Here is a 20577-nt window from a genome sequence, read left to right as displayed (position 1 = left end):
GTTAAACCTTACCTTCCATTAGGAATTAAAAAAACATATAAGGGCAAGTAAATTAACCCAAGTTTTCCAGCTTTGTACCTGGGCAAATTTTATAGTTGTATTTTCTCCACGATAGAAATAAATCTAAAATCTAAAAAATTAAAAAAGGAAGGCTATTGTTTGGAATGTTTTCCTGGATATTCTAGCTGAACTGCTTTTTCAATGCTACGTTAGCAATGTTTAAATCTTGTCTAGTTCCTTCCCACCGTGCTTGCAAACGCCAGGGATTCTCTGACCCTGATACGGAAAACCCTGCTTTACATCCTGCGGCTGCAAGCTGTTTTTGCATTCTGTGTTTTGCGTGATTCAGAACAGACAGTGACTGTATCAACTGGTGTCAGACTATGACACTGAAATCTGAAAAGGTAAACTGAGAAACTATCATCATCTTCTGGAGAATGCAGCACTCATTTTCATAGATCATAGAATCACAGGGTGGGAAGGGACCTCTGGAAATCATCCAGTCCAACCCCCTGCCAGAGCAGGGTCACCCAGAGCAGGCGGCACAGGAACGCGTCCAGGCGGGGTTGGAATGTCTCCAGAGACGGAGACTCCACCACCTCTCTGGGCAGCCTGTGCCAGGGTTCTGCCACCCTCAAAGGAAAAAGTTTTTCCTCATGTTGAGATGGAATTTTCTGTGTTCCAGTATATGTGCCTGTTGCCCCTTGGCCTGTCACTGGGCACCACTGAGAAGAGTCTCACCCCATCCTCCTGACATCCACCCGTTAGATACTAATAAGCATTGATGAGATCCCTTTTCAGTCTTCTCTTCTCCAGGCTAAACTGACCCAGGTCTCTCAGCCTTTCCTCATAAAAGAGGTGCTCCAGTCCCATGATGGCTGGGTCAAGAAACAGGCCAAATCACAGAAAATGTAACATGAACTAAAGCAACGAACACATTAGAGAATGTGATTAACATGAATTTAAGAATCTATCTAGAGTCAATTATACAGACTACCTACACGCAAAAAAATTCTAAAAACTAAAAATCTCCCAACAAATTCAAACAACCAAATCTAGAGAAAAAAGGAACAAAGGCGGAGAAGACAAGATGTCCAATATAACCAAGCGAAATAATATGGAAACTGGAAAATAATTAGGAGAAATGGACAGACCCAGGAAGACTAATTTCCAATCCTAAATCATTTTGCAAGTTTGTTGAGAACAGGAAATATCCTTTCCTTTTGCCTGGCTTTTGACTGCAGGTTTTCGGTTTTTATTCCCATTAGAAATTAAGTTAAATATAACAGAAAAAATAAGGAAAATAATTTATCAGTATATTGATCAAAAAATTGTTGAAGAATAGCATACCCTACATTCTTCTATTTCTGTTTATCTCTAGATATTCAGATAAATAGTATCTGAAGTCTAAATGAAGGTAAAGATTGTTAACCAAGATTATTAGTGCACTGAATATAGGGTCTGCAACCTCTTCTAAGAATTCTGAATGGGAATAGCAGTAAAAACATTGATTTTTATTCTTCTGTTAAATGTCATAGATGTAATGATCTGAAGATACAAGATGCACAGGTTTGAAGGTGAGGTAGTAGACAAAAGGTTTGAAAGTGCAAGTTTGAATACGCAAGTTTTTGAATACCCAACCTTTTTTCATGTTTAAGACACAAGCAACAGTGAAGACAAGCACAAGGATTTCACAAAAGCCTGGAGCTCCTTTTGTGGTCCATGAAGCAGGCAAAATCAGATATAAAAAGCCTGTCCAAAATTCCCCCAAAGGGGAGACCCAGAACTTACACAATTTCTGCTCATGCAATTTCTGTACAGATATTCTGCAAATTAAATCTACCTTTTTGTAATACATTTCTACACTTCTATAATTCTTCGGATTGTTATTTATAACCTTTCTTTCCTCATTTCTCAAACATCTGATTTTCTTCAGTCTTGGAAAGACAGGTTTTCTTTCTCAGATTAACAACAACATGCAAATATGCCCTCAGGTTCATCTGCACCAAACAGAATCATTTGGGGGCAATGCTCAATAAATTATGAGCTGCGCCGACAGTAGAGGGAAATTTTCCATCTGCTCGTCTCAGGCCACTTTCAGAGTCCTACCACCACGGGCCGAGATGAGCAATAGTGAAGCCACTTACCACAGTCGCGCAGTGAACCCAGCCCATGTTCTATCGATTTCAGGACTGATTCACTTCAATGGCACTGGCACCCCTAGTCTCCCTTTAGGGCGATTCTCAAGCAATGGTGTCCACCTACATTAGCTGGAACACCTGTGCCAGCAGAAGAATTTATCTGGTGATTTATGTGTTTTTTCAGTTGATCGGAAGGAGCTCTCCCTGTACAGAGAACAGGGAGCAGTAATTTCAATTAAAGGTATGAGTCAAGGCATATTGACCACTATCTACGCCCAGCCCAGTGAATCAGTCTGTGAATACCTCGGGCATTCAGGCAAAGCACATTTATTATTTATCTGTTGTTTTGGACCAATAAATCTCTGAGTCATTCTTTCACCTTTTTCTCAAGACAGCAGAGGAGAAAAGCACCAGAAGAAATATTTGTGCAAAGCCTTTACTCTCTTTTACTCTTTTTAAGATCTCCCGTTTCACCAGAAAAAATGTCTATAAAGAGGACTGATCAATGTTTGGTTTTCTCTCTAATCCTCTTAGTTTCTCAGATTTTGTGATACAGTATCCACCTGTCAGCTTTACACACACAAAAAACCACTTACTTAAGTTGGATTTGAGAAATTCCGAAATTCCTTTTAGAGTATTGCTATATATAGTTCAGCTTGCAAACTCAAGTTTTAAGTTCACCTTGCTCTTCCCAAGTGTTTAAATACGAGAACTTTCAGTCTTATCGATTTGTGTAGTGAAGCTGTGAAGCGCTTCCTCACTCAACAGTAAACTTGTTCATAATGCAAAATCAAAATACACTGGTTTGCATTGCTTTGCCACTACAGATCCGTTGCAGTTCCTTGGTTTTCTTTATTATTTGCCATCATTTTTTTGGTTAATTCATAGATTGTGATTATTATAACAAATCACATGCTTAATAACACCCTGCTTTGAAGCCTGAAACTGTAAAATTCAAAATACTGACATTTTCATTCAACTGAAGTTTTCAGTTTACACAAGACAAAACAAGTTGATTAGTTTAACCTAAATAAGAAGCTTCGCTCAAGCAAAACAGTGAAACAAAAGTATAATGCAAATACTTAGCAAAATTATAAAATAAAAAGAGTTTACGTTTCTATTCAAATCTGGTACAGGAAGAATTTCCTTGGATTTAGCCAACATGGAAGGATTTTTCAAGGAACTCTTTTTCAGATTCTAATTAATAAGCAATGCCCACTTCACAAAGTGGGGGCAGCTGTTTTACACACTCTTTCTCTCCCCAATTAATTTATATAGCACAGTTCACAGAAATTGTAACTATTTCAACGCCACTGATTTCAGTCTACTGTTCCGCTCTGTAGATGAAACTTTTGCCAATTTTTCACCCCATACATAGAAACAAATATTCTAGAAGAGTGAGTTGAACCATTCCCAAAACCGTTACCAAATTTTAGGTCCATGTAAGAGTAAATGACACGGTACAGAAGGCTTCAGTTTTACGGTATTACTTTATTAATAGCTAAACCGCTAGAAAAATTTGAAACGTACTGAAAATCAGTGAAAAATACACTGTAACATAATATATCAGCATACTTTCTCCCCCCCCCCCCCTTATACCAGTGAAAAGTTCAAGTTAATGAATAATATGTACTACTATTCAGAAGTTAACTGGAACGAAATGCAGATACGACTTATCTGTTGTAACCATCCATTTGACATCCACTCAGCCACTGACAAGCCTCAACAAGGCGAACATAACAGCAAGTGCTTAAAGGCTGACAAAATCTCTGTAGTATTCATTTTTATAAATTTTAAATGATTATTTATGTTCTTGCGGATGAGTGATTTACAGACCAAATTGATCTCGGACACAGGTGTGACCATGAAGTACCTAAGTGCAGAGAGAGCGCCTGGTGGGGCTGTGGATACTCCCTCTACCTACTCCTGACTACCAACGTCCACTAACTCAAGTCTGACATGAAAGAAATCGTCTAACTTGTTTATTGCATGTATAAGATTTTCATTACCGTTATCTAACATATAAATGCTAAATGAAGAGCAGGGAAGAAGATCTTTAATAATTATTTTATATGATTACAGTTTTCTGAATTTTGCCAGTAACGGCAATGAAAATAAGCATGATTTCTACCAATTTCATACATATGTACACGTAAACACAGAGGCTGACAACTATGTATTTTAACATCATCTGTTAGCGGTTTGCTGCTTATGCACTTTGCAAGTTGCTTTAGAATGTATCTAAAGAATAGTTTCATCTACCACCCTCACAATCAACAGTTATAAATAAAACAGCAATAAAAGCACAAGGCGAGTGCAGGGAGCGCGCTGGACTCAGCCCGGCGAAGGTTATTCTGACCCAAGGGACCCACACAGGGAGGAACAACTTTTACACCAGGGTGCAGCTCAGGCAGCGAAGAGTCTGTGTTTCAATTTAAGGACTGTCGTTTACTTAATAAAAAGAACATAAGGAAGTTTCATATTTATATGAACATACAAAGAACATCAATTCTCAGCCATAATCAACAACAGGAGCATTCACTTACGTAAGTGCCAACTGATACAGCACACAAGAATTAAGCCCCCACAGCACGATATCTTTATTTTGTCTCTACAGTAGACAGGATGAAGGTCATCTTTCCTCCGTGTGGGTGGTGTAATTTGGATTTAGATTTGTAAAATTATGTAAAGGAAAGTAAATATACCAACAGCCTAGTGTCTGGGATCCAAACGATAGATGGAGGTGCACAGCTGGGCCTCAGGACTCTTCTTTTACAATTTGCACCCCAAAATTGCTAAATTTCTCTTCCCAAAATCATTTTATTTCAAGGTGATGATGTTTAGAACGTTCATTTCCTCCCTAAGACAGATTGTGAATTCTGACAGCTAAATGTGCTAGAGAAAAATCGTTTTGATAAACTCTTAGCAATAATGAAGCAACATATTAAAGAGAGACTTACTCAAATGTCTTGGGTTTTTTTCCCAGGGAAACTATAAGAAGAGAAGGGAAGGGAAGAATCTACAAGTAGAAAAAGTGATGCTGCTACTGGAAATGGAAGTACTGAGTCCCAGCATCCATAATAGCACCATCTCCCCAGTAGCATTTTTTACAGACAAAGACGTAGGGAAAATTTGTAGGACCAGAAAACACTGGAGGAAGAATGAAAGATGAGGAAAAAGACTTTGAAATGTATTTCCTTCCTCAAGGAAACAACAACGTGTTCACTGACCTACTCTGACAAATAAAACTTTTGTAAACACCACCATAGAGTTTATTGGTATGGGGCCTTACAGCCCAAACGGGACTGTAGGGAACATACACACACGCATACACAAATATAAAATCACTTTGTACACTCACTAGGAAAATCAGCCTGGAATGGAGGAGTAAGAAGGGGAGAACAAAGCTTACAGTGACAAAGGCACTGGTTATCAGAGGTGGGGCAAGGAAAAATGGTTTTCTCTATCTCTTCATGGCTTGGTTTTTAAGAGCTGTTTCAGAGATCATAATGGATGAGTTCGGGGCTGTTAAATCATGTATAAGACAGAAGTAGCCATGGAAACAATTCGAGGAACTAGGGCAGGAATTTTGACAGAGGTAAAGTCTGATGTGTGAAATTCTTGGGCACGGTAACTACCTAAAACTGCAAAATGTACATAAACAGCTTCCCTGCTCTAGCTCTGAGTAGAATGGTCATTTCTCGTAAAAGAAGACTTTCTTCCAATATAATTTATTATTGTTCTTACAACTTCAGAAGATGCTATTAAGTAGAGTGATTGCTGGCTGATTCACGAAAACCACCTCTTATTTTGATTACTAATGCTCCCTAATACTGTTACCATGAGCTTTGCATTAACATCTTCAGTACGATTCCCACTGAAGGATGCCGCCATCTCAGTGGTTAGTGGCTACAGCCAGAGCTTACGACTCAACTCTTACCTTTAAGTATTTTCTGGAAATAAATGCATTTCTGATGCTAACTACAATGGCCTTATTTCCATGAACAAAAATGAGTTTCCTAATTAATGCTTGCTTTGTTTCAGGTTGTTTAAAAAAAATCAAACCTGGGACCCCAACAAGGTTACAGACTTAAGTTACACGGAATTAGGGGTGAAAATATTTTAAGAGATTTTAAAATACTACTAGAATCGTTTTTTACATTTTAAAAATCATACTCCGATTAAGAATACTCTAAGGTGTGCTTTATGAGAAATTTTCTAAGCACACGACTAAGATGACAATCAGCTTTTTGTGTATAAAGGGGTTTGGAATGGATAAGCCCGAAACTAATTTATTATACTAATCCTTTCAATTACTTAATTCCAAAAGTACAGATTGATTGATTTTAAGTGTATATTGTTTTGGGTTTTTTTTTTCTTTTGCAAATAACCATGAGCATAATAACCTAGGAAAGAAAACTGGGCATATATTTGCGTATGCAAAGATATACAAATTGTCTTGGGCACCAAAGACAACGCGGCCTGGTTAACGACGACGGGCTGCCGTAATTAGCCACGCTAATGTACTTGTGTGTGTATTATACGGTACTGTGCAGAACCTGGCTGTCTTCTGAACAGAGAGGAAGACTTCCAGAAATACCTGACCTTCCGAATACGACTGCACTTTAACTTTTTAGGAGTGAACTAAAGAATTAGCAATTATTTTAGCTTCTTCACAGAGGACATTTTTTTTTCCTTTTTTCTTCTAGTCAGACTTACAGAGCAAGCATGAAAAATAAATTTGCATATAGTATGAAAAATGCATTTTGCTGCAGGAAAGGAGGGGGTTTAGGTAATCTTATGCAAAATGTTGAAAGGAAGCATGTTCAGTGTTACTGTATAAGGAAGCAGCAATGTTTGGAGACAGGAGGAAGCTTCCCATTCTTAATATTTTACCACTTCTATTTGCTCTTTAAGTCTAATAGGGAGGCCTTAATAAGAAGCATACTGACATGATCACTGAAAGGTTTTCTTTCTGCGTTTATTTTTTAAAACTTTCATCTTTATGATAAAATCACTTACTGCTTTTCTTGCATGTCCTGAAATATTTTCTGATTTATTTTCTTCTCTTTTTAAACAAAACCTCACAGCAGATGAAAGCCGTGCACTAGAAGCATAAACATGAAGTTAACTTTTGTTGCACTTTACCATCTCATTCTATTCTGGGATAATGATTTTATCTGTTAACATTCCTTTTAAACTTTATTTACTTTTCGTATTATTAGACTGCGTTTGCAGACTACTCTTTATCTATCTAGGCTCCCTTTGCTATTCTCCTTTCCAGTACACTGTTCTCAGCTGACATCTTGTTCTTATTTATACACTAAAACATTTTTATGGCCAACCCTTCTCTTTCAGTACATGTGCCTGACTTCCACTGAACACAGGAGCAAGATTATGAGGGAAAAAATGTATGTGAAACTAGTGATAAATTGACAGGATTAGAACACGTAGCACAGATCTCTGCAACTGTGAAAGTCATGGAATTAAACAGGAAAAAATTAAAACAGAAAATAATTCCTACAAAAGTGTGGAAAGTGAAATATTAAGAGTGAAGAACACTTTTATCCTGCAGATATGACTTTTAACTTATTCCATTTTTCAAAACCACCATGAAATTCTGTAAGCGAAATACTTGTTATGCATGAGAGAAAGGAAAATATATGTTCAAAATCACAAAGTATCCAATAAAATGTGTAAATAATGCATTTCAGGTTTTCATGGGTGGATTTATCCTTTAATAATCACAGTAATAACCTACACTGATCATACTGACTTTTGCTCATATTATAATGAATTTTCAGCAGTATGCCCAGCTGATCAGATACAATCCACCATATGTTTTGGCCAATTGCTTATTTAAGATCTTATTTAAAATTCCCTAGAAGTTCTGTAACGTTTTTGGAGACTGACAGAGAAATCGTTGCAGATCCTACCCAACACAAAACTAGCCTGGGCATGCAGTATTATTAGTAGATATTGGTGGACACCAGAAAAAGGCAGGAGACTAAGCTAATGTATAGGCAGCATTTTTTACAGTTTCTGAACACATATGATAATATGTGAACTTTGTTCTACAAACCCTTTCTTTACCTTGCCAGATAGCAACATACACTATCTAGAAAAAGAAAAAAAAATCTGATAAAAAATTCATCAGATCAAAATGAGTAACAGTAAAGTAGTGAATGAAAGGCCATGGAAGTGTAATTTCTCTAATATTCCTATCTTGCCACTATACATGTGATAGTAATTGGTACAGAAAGGAAGTCGCTGCTACCAACTTTGCTGTTTCTCTGGACAAATGTTGCCTGTCATTCAAGTGATAAAGTCTCTTTAGCCAGCTTTCCCTTCTTAGAGGAACTAGAACGTTTCAAACATCGCATTTTCCCATCAGGGACCTTCTCATTTCCTACATTTCCCTTGCAATAGCAGATACTACTCACTCCATCCTTCGCCCAGCAGCCACTTGTTGGCCTCATTCCTCTGCATGAGATCCCTTGGCAGAATCGCATACGCGAGGTCATCCTTTCTACGCAATCTCAACAGCAGTTGGTGATGAAAAGATGGCAGAAAGGGATAATGAAGACAGCTTTTTAATGGGTCTGAACGACTCACAATTTTTCAATATTAAATCTGTGGATTCTGAAATGATACCAACCCACACTAAAGGAGATTATGAATTATAAATCATAATCAAGGAAATGAGAAAAGCAGATGACTATCAAGATGAATGTTGGCACCCAGATGCTATGTCAAAATTACCTGATGTTTCTAAAGCTTTAAAACTGCAGCAATACAAACCAGATTTATGGAAAATGCCGCATCATGTGTGTGACCTGAACCACTAAACAATTCTTGAAAAAAAAAATGTGTATCGGCTTCCATCATGCCAGTAAGACAATTTCATTACTGCTGAAGTATTCAAGTAGCTCATCACTGAGACAGGTAATAGTACCAAGCATTAATTGCAAATAACTTTTTCAGCAATTTTCTCCTGAGTCTCTCAGGTGTAAAACAACTCTCCCAAAACAAGCCTAAATTAGAATCATTAACAAGCAGAGAATAAGAATAAGCTTTTATCCTTGTACACTTTGCCAATGCGGTGTTTCTCATTTTCATTCTCTGGCCAGACTGAGGAGACATCTTAAATCATGATAGATCAGTTTATTTTCCAAATATATGAGAGTACTTACCAGCTGTAGAGCTGCCTTCCGTGCTTTCAACAGTCTCAAAAAGAATTAGAAGCCTCCTTTTGCTAGTTTTATATCCGTTTTGGGAAGAAGTTTCCCTTAGACATCTCCCACTAATTGCCACAAAGACTTGTACAATAATCGAAAGGCAAAATAGTAACCTGTTTTTCTAATAGCAGACTTATCTAAATCCCCTTTGCCTTATTCCCATGGAGGCAGGCAAATAGGCAACAGGAGGAGAATCCTGCTTGGGTGCCTCATTTGCAAAACCAGTCTGAAAGCAGAAGGCAGTTTCCGAAGCGATTGCTGTGATAAAAGGACTTGTCAAGGCTAAAAGCCAGAAGTGGCTTCAGAAGACTGTTTTTAAACTCCGAAGCACTTTGTTCAGTAGGTCAGGACGTACGAAGACTGAGACATAAGAAGTGCGTTTTTGTTTAAACTTAACACAAGGCTCCTCTTTAAACTTTGAAAGAAAGTTAGCTTACGGGCTGCCTATGAGCTTTGTATCAGTTGTGGATACAGGCTTGGAGAAAACACAGCTAGCGATCATCTTATATTTTACTTGAAAATACAAAAAATATTTTGCTTTGTCACAATGAAATGCCTGTTTTTAGATAGATATTATCCGTAACTAGATTTTTTTTGGTAGCGGCTTTACCTGTTATTAAAAACACTTAGTGCTCAATAACATACTCTAAATTCTGCAGATTCTGCGTTATTTTTCCTGTCTTTTAGACCACATTTAACATAAAAGGCTTTGTCTAACCTAGTCAACAAAATCACAAACGAACATCCATTGTTATTTCTGTCTTAATTCAGCTAGCCTTGCAGAAACAGACAAAAAAAAAATAATCTGTGAACACAAAAAATTTTCATTGCAATAGTTTAGATTAAAATATAACCCTTCTCTGCCATTACCAGAGTTTCGTTTTCACGTCCCAGATTTCCGATGTGTAAATAGGATTGCCTCTAAAACTATCTGAAAGTTATTAGATAGCTGTTATTCTAAGAGGGTTTTTTTTTGAAGCATGCCAGGAAATGAAGCCTGAGGGATCACATCAACCTGCTCCCTGTGTTCCAGAATCCTGCAGTAATGATGACGAGTGTGACGGAGAAAACGAGCTCTACAACAGTTACACGACTCTTGTGAAAAATGCACACAATACTAAAACCACAAAGTGCCACAGGCCTAACAGACGAGAGAAGTGTATAACGGCCTACTGAAGAATATACTGAATTTAAAGCACAGAACCTTAAAGCAATTTAAGCTTTTCTAGATTTGTAGCATGGGATTATTCATGCCTTTATATAGCAAAAATCAGAGAATCGTTGGTTAAAAAAAAAATTGTGCTACAGAATACGCAACTTCCAGTGCTTGAAGAAGAAAACTACTCAGAACTTCTTGAGGTTAGGTCATTTGTCATACATTTACAAGCAATTATGCTTAATGGAAAGGAGAATTAAAGGGCCTCCCTGTCCAGAGCAAGAAGAAAAAGAATACGCGTTTTGAACTGAAAATCAGTCATAATTCTTTAGCATTGTAGTGGATGAACTGCTGTAGAAAATGCATTGTGATGAATACTGTGACTCGGTAATTACTAAGCAAGATAACATGTCAGATTCATCTGGTGAGACGGCTCTCCCAGTGCTTTAGTTGAGCCTCCTGAAAATACTCCTACGCTCTCCTATACATTCAGCGAATTTTATCTTTCATTCAACGTGTCTAGCAATCATTTGGATTTTCCTTAGAAGGACATTCCTACACTTTAGATCACTCTCGACTACTACATTTGCTATATGAATTTACTTCTTCTAAACTCTCCTAGCTTCTTGAGGCCGCCCAGCTGACATGAATTTCACTCCATGCTGGGAATCCTATGTCCCAAATTCTGTGCAATATATATTTTTTGAAAGAAGACTACTGCCTCTTAGATGAGTCAATAGGAATCGTTACAGTTATTGATTCTATATCATTTCGGTGACTTTTGGTACAGAGAATCTCATTCATTGATTCTGTAGGTCAAACTAGTGTAATGGAGCCACCTAAATTTCTTACTATGAGAAATTTCTTACCTATTTATTTAAGCTGCAACTTAGCCAATCCCCTAAAAATTCTATTTTAAAAATATTTAAGCACATTTTAACAATTGATATAATTTTTAAAAGTTTTGTGTCCATTACCTTTAAAGATGATTTAGTCCGAGGTTCTGTCTTCTGTCTCGTAAGCTTGTTTTGAATAAGCAATGACTGATCTGTACGAGCATCATAATTTCCATGTTCTGAATCATCTGTGTATGTGTCTTTGTCCTTTCCTGGGTCTGAAGGAAAAACAGAAGAAAACAGTGCGCTCATTTTAGCTTATAGTGGAGCCACAACTGAACATTCCTTTTAAGTACCCACTTTTCAACGACATATTCTATCCTTTCCTGCAAAAGTTTTTTACTTGAAATGTTATCATGTTTGTCTTAAACTAGATGTGACTTCTATTTTTAGTAGAAGCCCTATAGAAACTTTTTTCTATTAATATTCAAATCAAAAAAGCCCACAACATTCTTCACAGTAGTTAAAAAAAAAAAAACCCACAAAGCGATATAAGACAAATATTCAAACGCTTTTGTGCTTGATTCACAATTGTCAAGATCCAAAATGTGTTATCAAATAGACAGGTGCATCCTGGAGACAGGATGAGTAACACCTCATGTTTGAAATTTAAATAAGCGCTCTAAATGCCCATCTCCCCTATACATGTGCTGCTCATCATTAGATATAGTGTTTGAAAATGTGCATATTAAGGCATTGCAGTGACCACTTCAGAACACATTTGAAGACGTGTACCTGATGGTGGTAGAAGATAGTTGACAACATGAAGAAAGCGTTTTCCTTTTTCATTGGATTTGTTTTTAATTGCTCAACAAAAGTTTTTATACAAACGTAGTTGAGTATCCTAAGACAGCTGCAGGTGACTGAGGAACTTCCTCAAAGCTCACTGAGACCCACTCTCACAGATTAAATGTCCTCCTGCATCATCGCTGCAGGCAAGTTAGAAGGACTTAAGTCACTGAATCACTCTACATCCTCTATCAGAAGGGAGACTTTTTTCCAGACGTTTCATTTCCTTTCACATTCTCCATCAAAAAATCATGACAATACTTACCATTTATAGCCAGCAGGAGTAAAATGAGGGGTAAAGCCCGTAAAACGTTGAACCATGTAAGTTTTAATGAATTTTGGAAAATGGTTAGTCTCAAAAAAAAAATTTTAAAGACAAAAAAGATGGAATAATTATTCCCACACAATTGTATATTGGACTAATTGGAAATAGAAACATATTCGGACAAAAAAGTTACCCACAAATCCTGAGCCAAGTTCTCATCTCAGCTTTCACATCAACATGGGAAAAGTCAAGGGAACTGGGAAGAGCATTTAGCCCAGTAATTCTAAACCCTAAACAGAAGCCAAGAAACAAGCCACGGTTGCTGTGGGAACAACAATCTTGACTTTCCTGAATTTTGTATTCATAAAAGCTCATCTGCAACAACAAAGAATTTCTCATTAAGCCATTCAGTTAAATTCTCCACAGTAAGTAGTACAGAAAAAAAATAACCACAATTATCTGATGGAGCCTAGACATTCCTGAGATGGAATATTAAACTGGAACATTTACCAAGAGCTGTTTCTTTCTGCAGTTTAGCTGCTTACATAATGATTACACAAAATGAGCCCTCAGTAATTTCTGACACTGATAGTAACCTCAGTAAACCTGTGAAAGGATCTCTTAAAGTATGAAATAGCCCATTTTAATTGTCAGGGCACCAAACTCAGAGATTTTATTTATTTTAAACAATGCTTTAACCTAATAGACAGGTTACTCTGTGTAATGTAGGAAATGTAGGAAAAAGACTGTGAAGAAGGTTTCAAGTAGTAGATATCCAAAGTAGGAAACAAGATACTTAAAGCAACTTTACAGATTCGACTCCCGTCCGGATGTGATGAGCTCTTAGCTTTCCTAAAGATCAAGGTCTTGTAACAGAAGCCAGTAAAATGAAAAGCAGAGACAGGCCTATGAAACCTGAACTTTTGCATCTAGATAGGCCATTTAAACGGAAAGACTCTACTTAAATTAAAAAGTCTATTTTTATGAGGGAAGCTTTAGAGGATTAGACATTATGAGTACACCTACTACTCCAAAAAACACCTTTGCAAAAGTATATAATGTTTTAAACAATTGAAAGTTATTAAATGAGTCTTCCCTTAGAGCTCAACATACTTTTACCTGCTAAACATTTTTATGTTTTCAAGAACACAATTTTTATATTGTAGCATGCATTTTCTGTAAAAAAAAAAATAAAAAAATTACCTTCCATTTAAAGATACTTACTATCTTGTCTGAAATGTAGTCAAAAAAGGTTTTAGCTATGAAAAGCCCCATAAAAATAATGAAACTTGGAATTAAAAACTTATATTTGTTGTATAAAATGTAATGATACTTGCTATTGTGCCTTTCAGCAGCTGATGACTTAGTTTATGCACGTAAAGCACTGTCCTACACAGTAATGGTATCAATTATGGTATCAAATAGTATCAAAAATCGGGCGGAATGAAGACGAAAACATGGCATTTAACCATTGCACTCGAATAAGCATTTGTTACACCTGTCTGAAAAAATGTCAGACTGGGAGACATAGCTTACAATCCGTATTCTAAAAGTATATTAAAGTGTGTGTTTTTCTTAACATTCACGTAGTTTTAGACATTCGTGACAACAAAACACCTGAAGTATGCTTTGCAGATACCTTGCATAGACCACTAGTTCCATTTACCTCTTCTGCAGCACATTTTAAAACATATCTTAATTATAATTAATTATACACAAAGAAAAAAGTTCAATGGATTGCATCATATTTCTATACCAGAACAGGTTAGAAAGAATAATTACAATGTGTGTGCGCTTTGGGGGCCTCATTTTGTTTCTTCAGTTGAACTTTTTGTAAATTTATTTTCATTAGTTTCAAAACGTTTAAAGAACAGAGATGAAATATTTTGGTTTTAGAAAAAGATCGTGAGAGAAGCTCACAGAAATGAAACTTTGCCACTAGTAGCACTGACCGTGCTTTTGTATTCTTCTATGACCAGGCGCTTTTTCTGTAATAAGGTACCTACCACTTTCATAAAAGTAGAAAGTCTCTCTTCTGTAACTCTCCCACCCACCAAGCCATAATTACATTCCCTTAAAGATAAACTTAACGTGACCTAAATTAACTCGAGCTTGATCATTCCTAGTGTCACCAACGCGTACTGCAAAGCACAGTGTTTTAACTCCTTAAGTCTTTCTTCAATAACTGCAGTTTCTAAACTTCTATGACGTTTTTTATATAATGATTGGCTATAAAGGAACACTATTTTCTGCCATCCTTTCCTCCACAATCTCTATTATGCAGGTTTGCATTTTAACTGCCATTTGGGATTGCCGCAAGCCAAACCAAGACAGCATCCCTGAATGTCGTGGCTGGAGTTGTACTGCCCAAGAACATTTTTAATGTAACATACCCTAAAAGCAATGATAGGGACTAATAGTCTGTTTAACTTGCATTATAAGTATCCATGTTGAAATTCAAACGCAGAGTCTTTGTTTGGCTGCCGCTCCACAAAACGTCATGAGAAAAGCTTGGCCGCCTCAAGCTCTTTCCCTCTGCACTGTGGGAAAGCTACTGTTTACTTCATTTTTTATTTCCCGTCATGCCTTCCCTGGCCTACAACAACTCATTTGGTTGTTACTGTCAAGAACAACTGCCAGCTCTCCCTGCTCTTGTAGTTCTTGGATGGGCTCTAATGCCAACCACCACAACGAGCCTGCTTGACTTTGGGAGGGGGAGGGTGTAGGCAAGAAGCCACAGGAGATTAAAAAAACCCAACAAATCCAGTTCGTATTGCTCCAGAAGTTCAGGCTTCAGCAAGATGGCTCCTTAACCATCAGATGGCGTCAGCCATGAGAAAGATGGCGCCTCAGATCACTGCTCACCACTCAAATGCATGTTCTCTTCTCCACTGTTAAAAAGTGCTGTCCCACCTCTGCCTTACTGGGACATCCCAAAGACATGAGCCAGGAGCCCCATTCCTATGTGTCTGGGGACTTCCAAGCGCTCATGACTTTTTACTTAAATGTGGGCTTTGGGGTGTTTTTTTTTTGGTTTTTTTTTTTAATTATTATTATTTTCTCCTCTTTTCAGAGCTAAAAAAGATTGAGCAGATTCTCTGCTGTGTAGATCTAATCACTAAAATACTGCTCTACAATGGGCAGAGATCAATGCTTCTATGTTGAAATGTATCAGCTGAGCAGATAGAGTGCATTTAGCTTTCAGTTAATCTGCACTGCAGGTATTAATTCAGTAAGGTAGTAGAGTGAACAGTAATTTCCAGAAATGTCTAAAGAACCTTTACTCAATGTAAAAATATGGCAAAGAGTGTAATAAGTGTTTATGAAACACTTTTCCATTTCTCCTTTACTGCAGGATCAAATTAAAAAAACAAACAAACAAAAAACCCAACCAAACAAAAACCAACCCAAAACTTAAATAATTTCTGTCCCGTTGGGGAGACTCTTGGCTAAAAGCAGCCCCCCTACATTAACATTAAAGTAAATGGCAGATCTAGAGTTACGTGAAAAACTTTGAAACTCCGCTAAAACTTGAGATGTACAGAAAAGAGAAAAAAAGAGAGGAAAAATAGCATGATTTGCGTAAAAATGAAAAAAATCTTTTGCAGCGGGAGGATGGGACTGTTGTACGCTCACATCCATGTCCTCAAAGTGACAAGGATGTCTAAAGGACAACTGCCTTCATACTTAACCCCTCTCTTTTTTTCACTTTTGAGCTCCTGGTAGGATTAGTATTTTTTTTCCAGGGCTGTTCAGGCAAAATATTATTGCCAATGCAAACAGAATGTGCACGACCCTTTACATGACCTCTTTATATGAGTTTTCAGAGTACCGACTAAAGGAGGAGAAAGATTTAAATATTAATCCTACAAAATCTTATATTAAGAAGACTATGTGCTTGCAGAATTGAGTAAACAAACATACAATGGAACTATAATGCATTTTTAAGCAATTAATATAGCAAATAACAATATCTTGCTGCTGTATTTCACTTATTCAATTACATTAATTAAAACTTGTGTGGTGGTTGAAAGCTTTTTGAACTGTTGTCACATAAAAAATTTTTATTTAAAAAAAAAATCATTGAAGTGATATATATAGAATTTGCAAGCCGCAAGTGACCTGTTACAGAAAGGAAAACTAATATGCTATGATGACTTCAAGTCAGGAAAAGGAGGGTTTCTGTATCAAACTGTTTAGCTTTGCCTAACACTGCAAAAATAAGATAGAAAAGAAAGGCTGAATTTTAAAAAAAAGATGAGGCTATTAAATCAGAGAAAAGGGTGACAGCTTGTAAATCTAGAGGCAGAGACCAAATCATATTTCAATGACGTCAATGGGAATTTCACTATTTGATTCAATAACTCAAGGACTTCTCTTTAATTAGGTAGGTACTTAAATTTAATTAGGTATATACCTATAATTGTTAGCATACCTAAACATATAACTAAGTAATGTGTACTGCCAGCTTGGATCCACACTCAAGTATCAAGCAATTTAAAAAAGATTCAAGCATTAATCAAGCAGATTACAGGTCTCTCCATCCTAGTGGTTGCTTTGTTTGCTATCTTGTAATACAGAGGGACGATGAGTAGCTTCAGTCTTCATACACCACAAAAACCCGTCTATACTCCCCGACATATCATTTTGTTACGTTTGATGCATGACAGTAAGATTTGCCCTCAGGGCACTTATAGGATAAAATGTTAGAGAGACTTTCATTTCTGGGACTCTTTTACCTAACAACGCAGAAGCATGTTGTTTAGATATTGATTTCTAGGTCCACACTTTGCATCTTCATTTTTGGGTCTTCTTAACTGCTTGGCTTACCTTTCTTTCTGTCCTATATTTCTGAAGGGACAAGAGTGCATTTTAATTTTATGACAGTTAAGAGGATAAAAAGCACTTGGCCCCATTTCTCTGTAGCATTTAATCCACCAATATATTTTAGATTACTGCAGTGTAGGACAGCAAATGTTTTTCAATTGAAATGTGGCATAATTATGGGAAAAAAAATAATATAAAAATTATTCCTAAACAGTTTCACAAACTTTGATAGGATGACTCTTGACTCAATCCTTTGAGCTTTTATACATTTAGGGATAGGCCTTGCAAAGCTTTAGTAAGAATGAGATTATTGGTCAAGAAATTAATCCCCTTTTGCCCTAATTTTAGTCCTAGAAATAACAAATAACCTGGTGAAGAATATCAGTAAAAACCTATATAAACACATTGTGATGGATTTAGGTCTTCTTACTTAATTCTGCTGTGTACTTGGAATACTATATTGCATACATAACATCGCAGGTTTTTCAGCTACCAGTGTATGTGTGTTTACGTATCAGGCTTTTCTCAATATACAATTTCTCACGAGCTTTCAGACAGTGGTAACCATTATACAGAGTGTTCCTCATTTTTAAAAAGGCTTGCAGTCTTGCTGTTTGCAGGAGTTAAGATTTTGTACAGAGTTGGCGATTAAATGCCTAAAGCACTTCGATACTTTGAACCTCAATATTAAATCCGAAGACTAATTCTTACTAGTTTCAGTGAGCACTATGCTCATAACGGATCACACGCCTTCTTCATCCATGCTGCCAGCTCTCCAGGAATGAACCGGCTCATAGAGGAGCTGAACAATTCCCTCACACAGCAGGTGCAGGAGAAACTGTCCTAACGCAGTTTTTCAGCCATCTCACACCACAGTCAGAATAGATGTGACATCCTTACCTATGGCAGGCATTGCCTAAGGGCCACGAGCTTCCGAAAAAATTATTCTGAAAGTCACAATGGAAACATGATGTTTCTCTTGAAGCAGAAACTGAACCTGGTTTTCCTCCGTGACCTTTCGGTCCATCCTTTCATGTAAATACTGGATGTATTGCACAGGTTATTCTGTCCCTTTCAGTTTATCATTGCATCACTTAATCAAAATTCACTTACAAACACTTCTGTAAATGAACACCGAAAAAAGTTTTTATCGTGCAGTTATTATGGTACTTTGTTGGATTGTTAGTTTTGGTTCAGGTCGTCATTCCTCAGTTCATTATATTGCAGCATGGCACGCAAATGAGGGAGTTTCTTACGTACAACCTTTGTAGTCACTGGAATCAGGATTCGTTCAGAAAACAAGGTGACTGTTACAGCAAAATTATAAACTACATCATTCATGATCAAGTTCCTATCTAGGAAGGATTTCATGTCACGCTAAGGAAGAAGAGTTACGATGCATAAATCCCTCATAATTAACCTAATTCATAAAAAAAAAAAAACCAGAATAAATTAATTAGTGTTTGATTTGCTACTGAGTGCTGGTTTTATTTGCCCAATAACTTAAAATTAGATACTCATTATATCAAAATCCTGAATGCCAATTTCTATTCATTATCCATTCCTCATTTTTTACATCTTATTTGAAATGAACTATGTCAGTCTAACAGTGGAGTGCAGATACTCTGATGATCCTCTGTCATTTCTGATGGCAGGATCTGCAGAAAGCTACTTAAATGCTTATTTGCATTAGAACGAGAAAATTGGATTTTTAAGTTAACAAGCAGACTATCAGATTCACAAGTCCTTCTTTTAGTCTAATTGGATTTCCAATATTGCCTAACTCCTGAAAATCTTGATGCCTTAGCTATGTATGCGATAAACTGGATTTTTAAAGGCATTAACCTGCATTGTAATAAGAAATCCCTTTTGTAAATCTGGCTCACAGTGTTTGAAAGTGAACGTGAAAAAAGAAAGTCAAACCCGGCAATTTTAACAACGGAAAGGGACCCAGCAAATGGAAAAAACATGTCACACATCAGTGCAAATACGGCCACTGTCCCATTCCTTTTGCTAGACAAAAAGACAATTTGAGAAAAGATTAGATCATCCAGTGGAATATTATTTACTATTTGTGTGAGCCTTTGCACCTTACACAGTTCTTTTTCACCTGTACCGTGCATTAGAAGAGAGCGTTTATCTTAGTTATGGCAAGAAAAAAGTGATTCTTCTTAGAAAAAGGGAGTTATTACTCAAATAAAGTAAAGCAAATTCTCCTGCAAATAATGTAAATTACCTTCAGCTTGAGTACTTCCTTTTCAGTTCAACAATAAAGAACTGCTCACTTCTCTTAAACTCAGTCAATTGATTTCTAAAAAGCACACTCAAAACCCCTAAAATTTTAACAGAGATGACTGAAAAGGATTTTTCAACTGTTCATGGAGAAAAAAATTCTAGCGCAAATAACCTTCATCAAAATTGTTTACATTCAGATTTCTTTTAGAAAAGATGGCCAGCCAAATTTGTGATCGTTCAAAGACTTGTTCCCTTTATGCATGTGACAGCCTTTAAGGAAAAAGAAAAGTATTATTTTAAAAATTTACCAATTACTGTTTCTTTACACATGCATGTGCACACAGATATACCCCACACCAGCGGAGCAGCTCCTGAATTAACTAACCCACTCGTTAACCTTAATGTGTCTGCAATTCTGTTATGTTTCTAGAACTTAAAAAAAAAAACAGCTCTAGAGGAAACCAAATTTGTATTAATGTGACTTTCTGCATGTAGTTACTATGTAGCTACTAGGAATTATTCCCCATTTATTTTTTCCAGCTCCAACCGAAGCCATGAGCTATTATTGGTAGCTGCAGTAAAGCCAGAAATTCAGTAATTGAAGTTAAAGCTACGTCATTTAAATCCAGCTGGCACAATCAAAGTAATTACTGAGCATGTCTTTCAGAAGAAAAAAAAAAAATCACAGTAAAACCAGAACAGAATATAAATATACACTAGATTTTTAAGCAAGTATCCACAGACAGAAGACTCAGGGGAAAAAAACTATAATGTTGAATTCCTTTTGAGAGAACGAATGTCAAGTGTCCCACTGTCATTGGTGTGACTTTCAAATGTATTAAAAAATGGGTAACACTGGAATTATATTGTGACAGCAATGAGTTCAGACTTCAACGTCCAGGTTCTTGTGCAACACCTATTTACATGTGTCTACAAATACAACGCAAGTATTTTCATTTTTTTTTCTTGTATTTACCTCTTGTAAGATCCTGAAACTCAATTCTAAAAAAAGTATGAAAAAGATTTTTCC

At 36.6% G+C, this 20577-nt stretch overlaps 1 protein-coding gene across 3 annotated transcripts in view; it reads right to left on the bottom strand.

The window, feature by feature from the left end:
* ANO3 (anoctamin 3) overlaps nt 1-20577 on the bottom strand; it is a 210878-nt gene that overhangs the window by 65489 nt on the left and 124812 nt on the right. For all 3 annotated transcript variants that reach the window (XM_054200150.1, XM_054200152.1, XM_054200151.1), the window contains exon 4: nt 11513-11649. In XM_054200150.1, coding sequence (XP_054056125.1) covers nt 11513-11649 — 137 coding nt within the window. The remainder of the gene's footprint in view (nt 1-11512; nt 11650-20577) is intronic.

The sequence above is a fragment of the Rissa tridactyla genome, chromosome 4 (assembly GCF_028500815.1).
Source record: "Rissa tridactyla isolate bRisTri1 chromosome 4, bRisTri1.patW.cur.20221130, whole genome shotgun sequence".
Classification (NCBI taxonomy): domain Eukaryota; kingdom Metazoa; phylum Chordata; class Aves; order Charadriiformes; family Laridae; genus Rissa; species Rissa tridactyla.
Note: the sequence above shows the minus strand (reverse complement) of the source record. Positions and strands in the feature narration are given on the sequence as shown.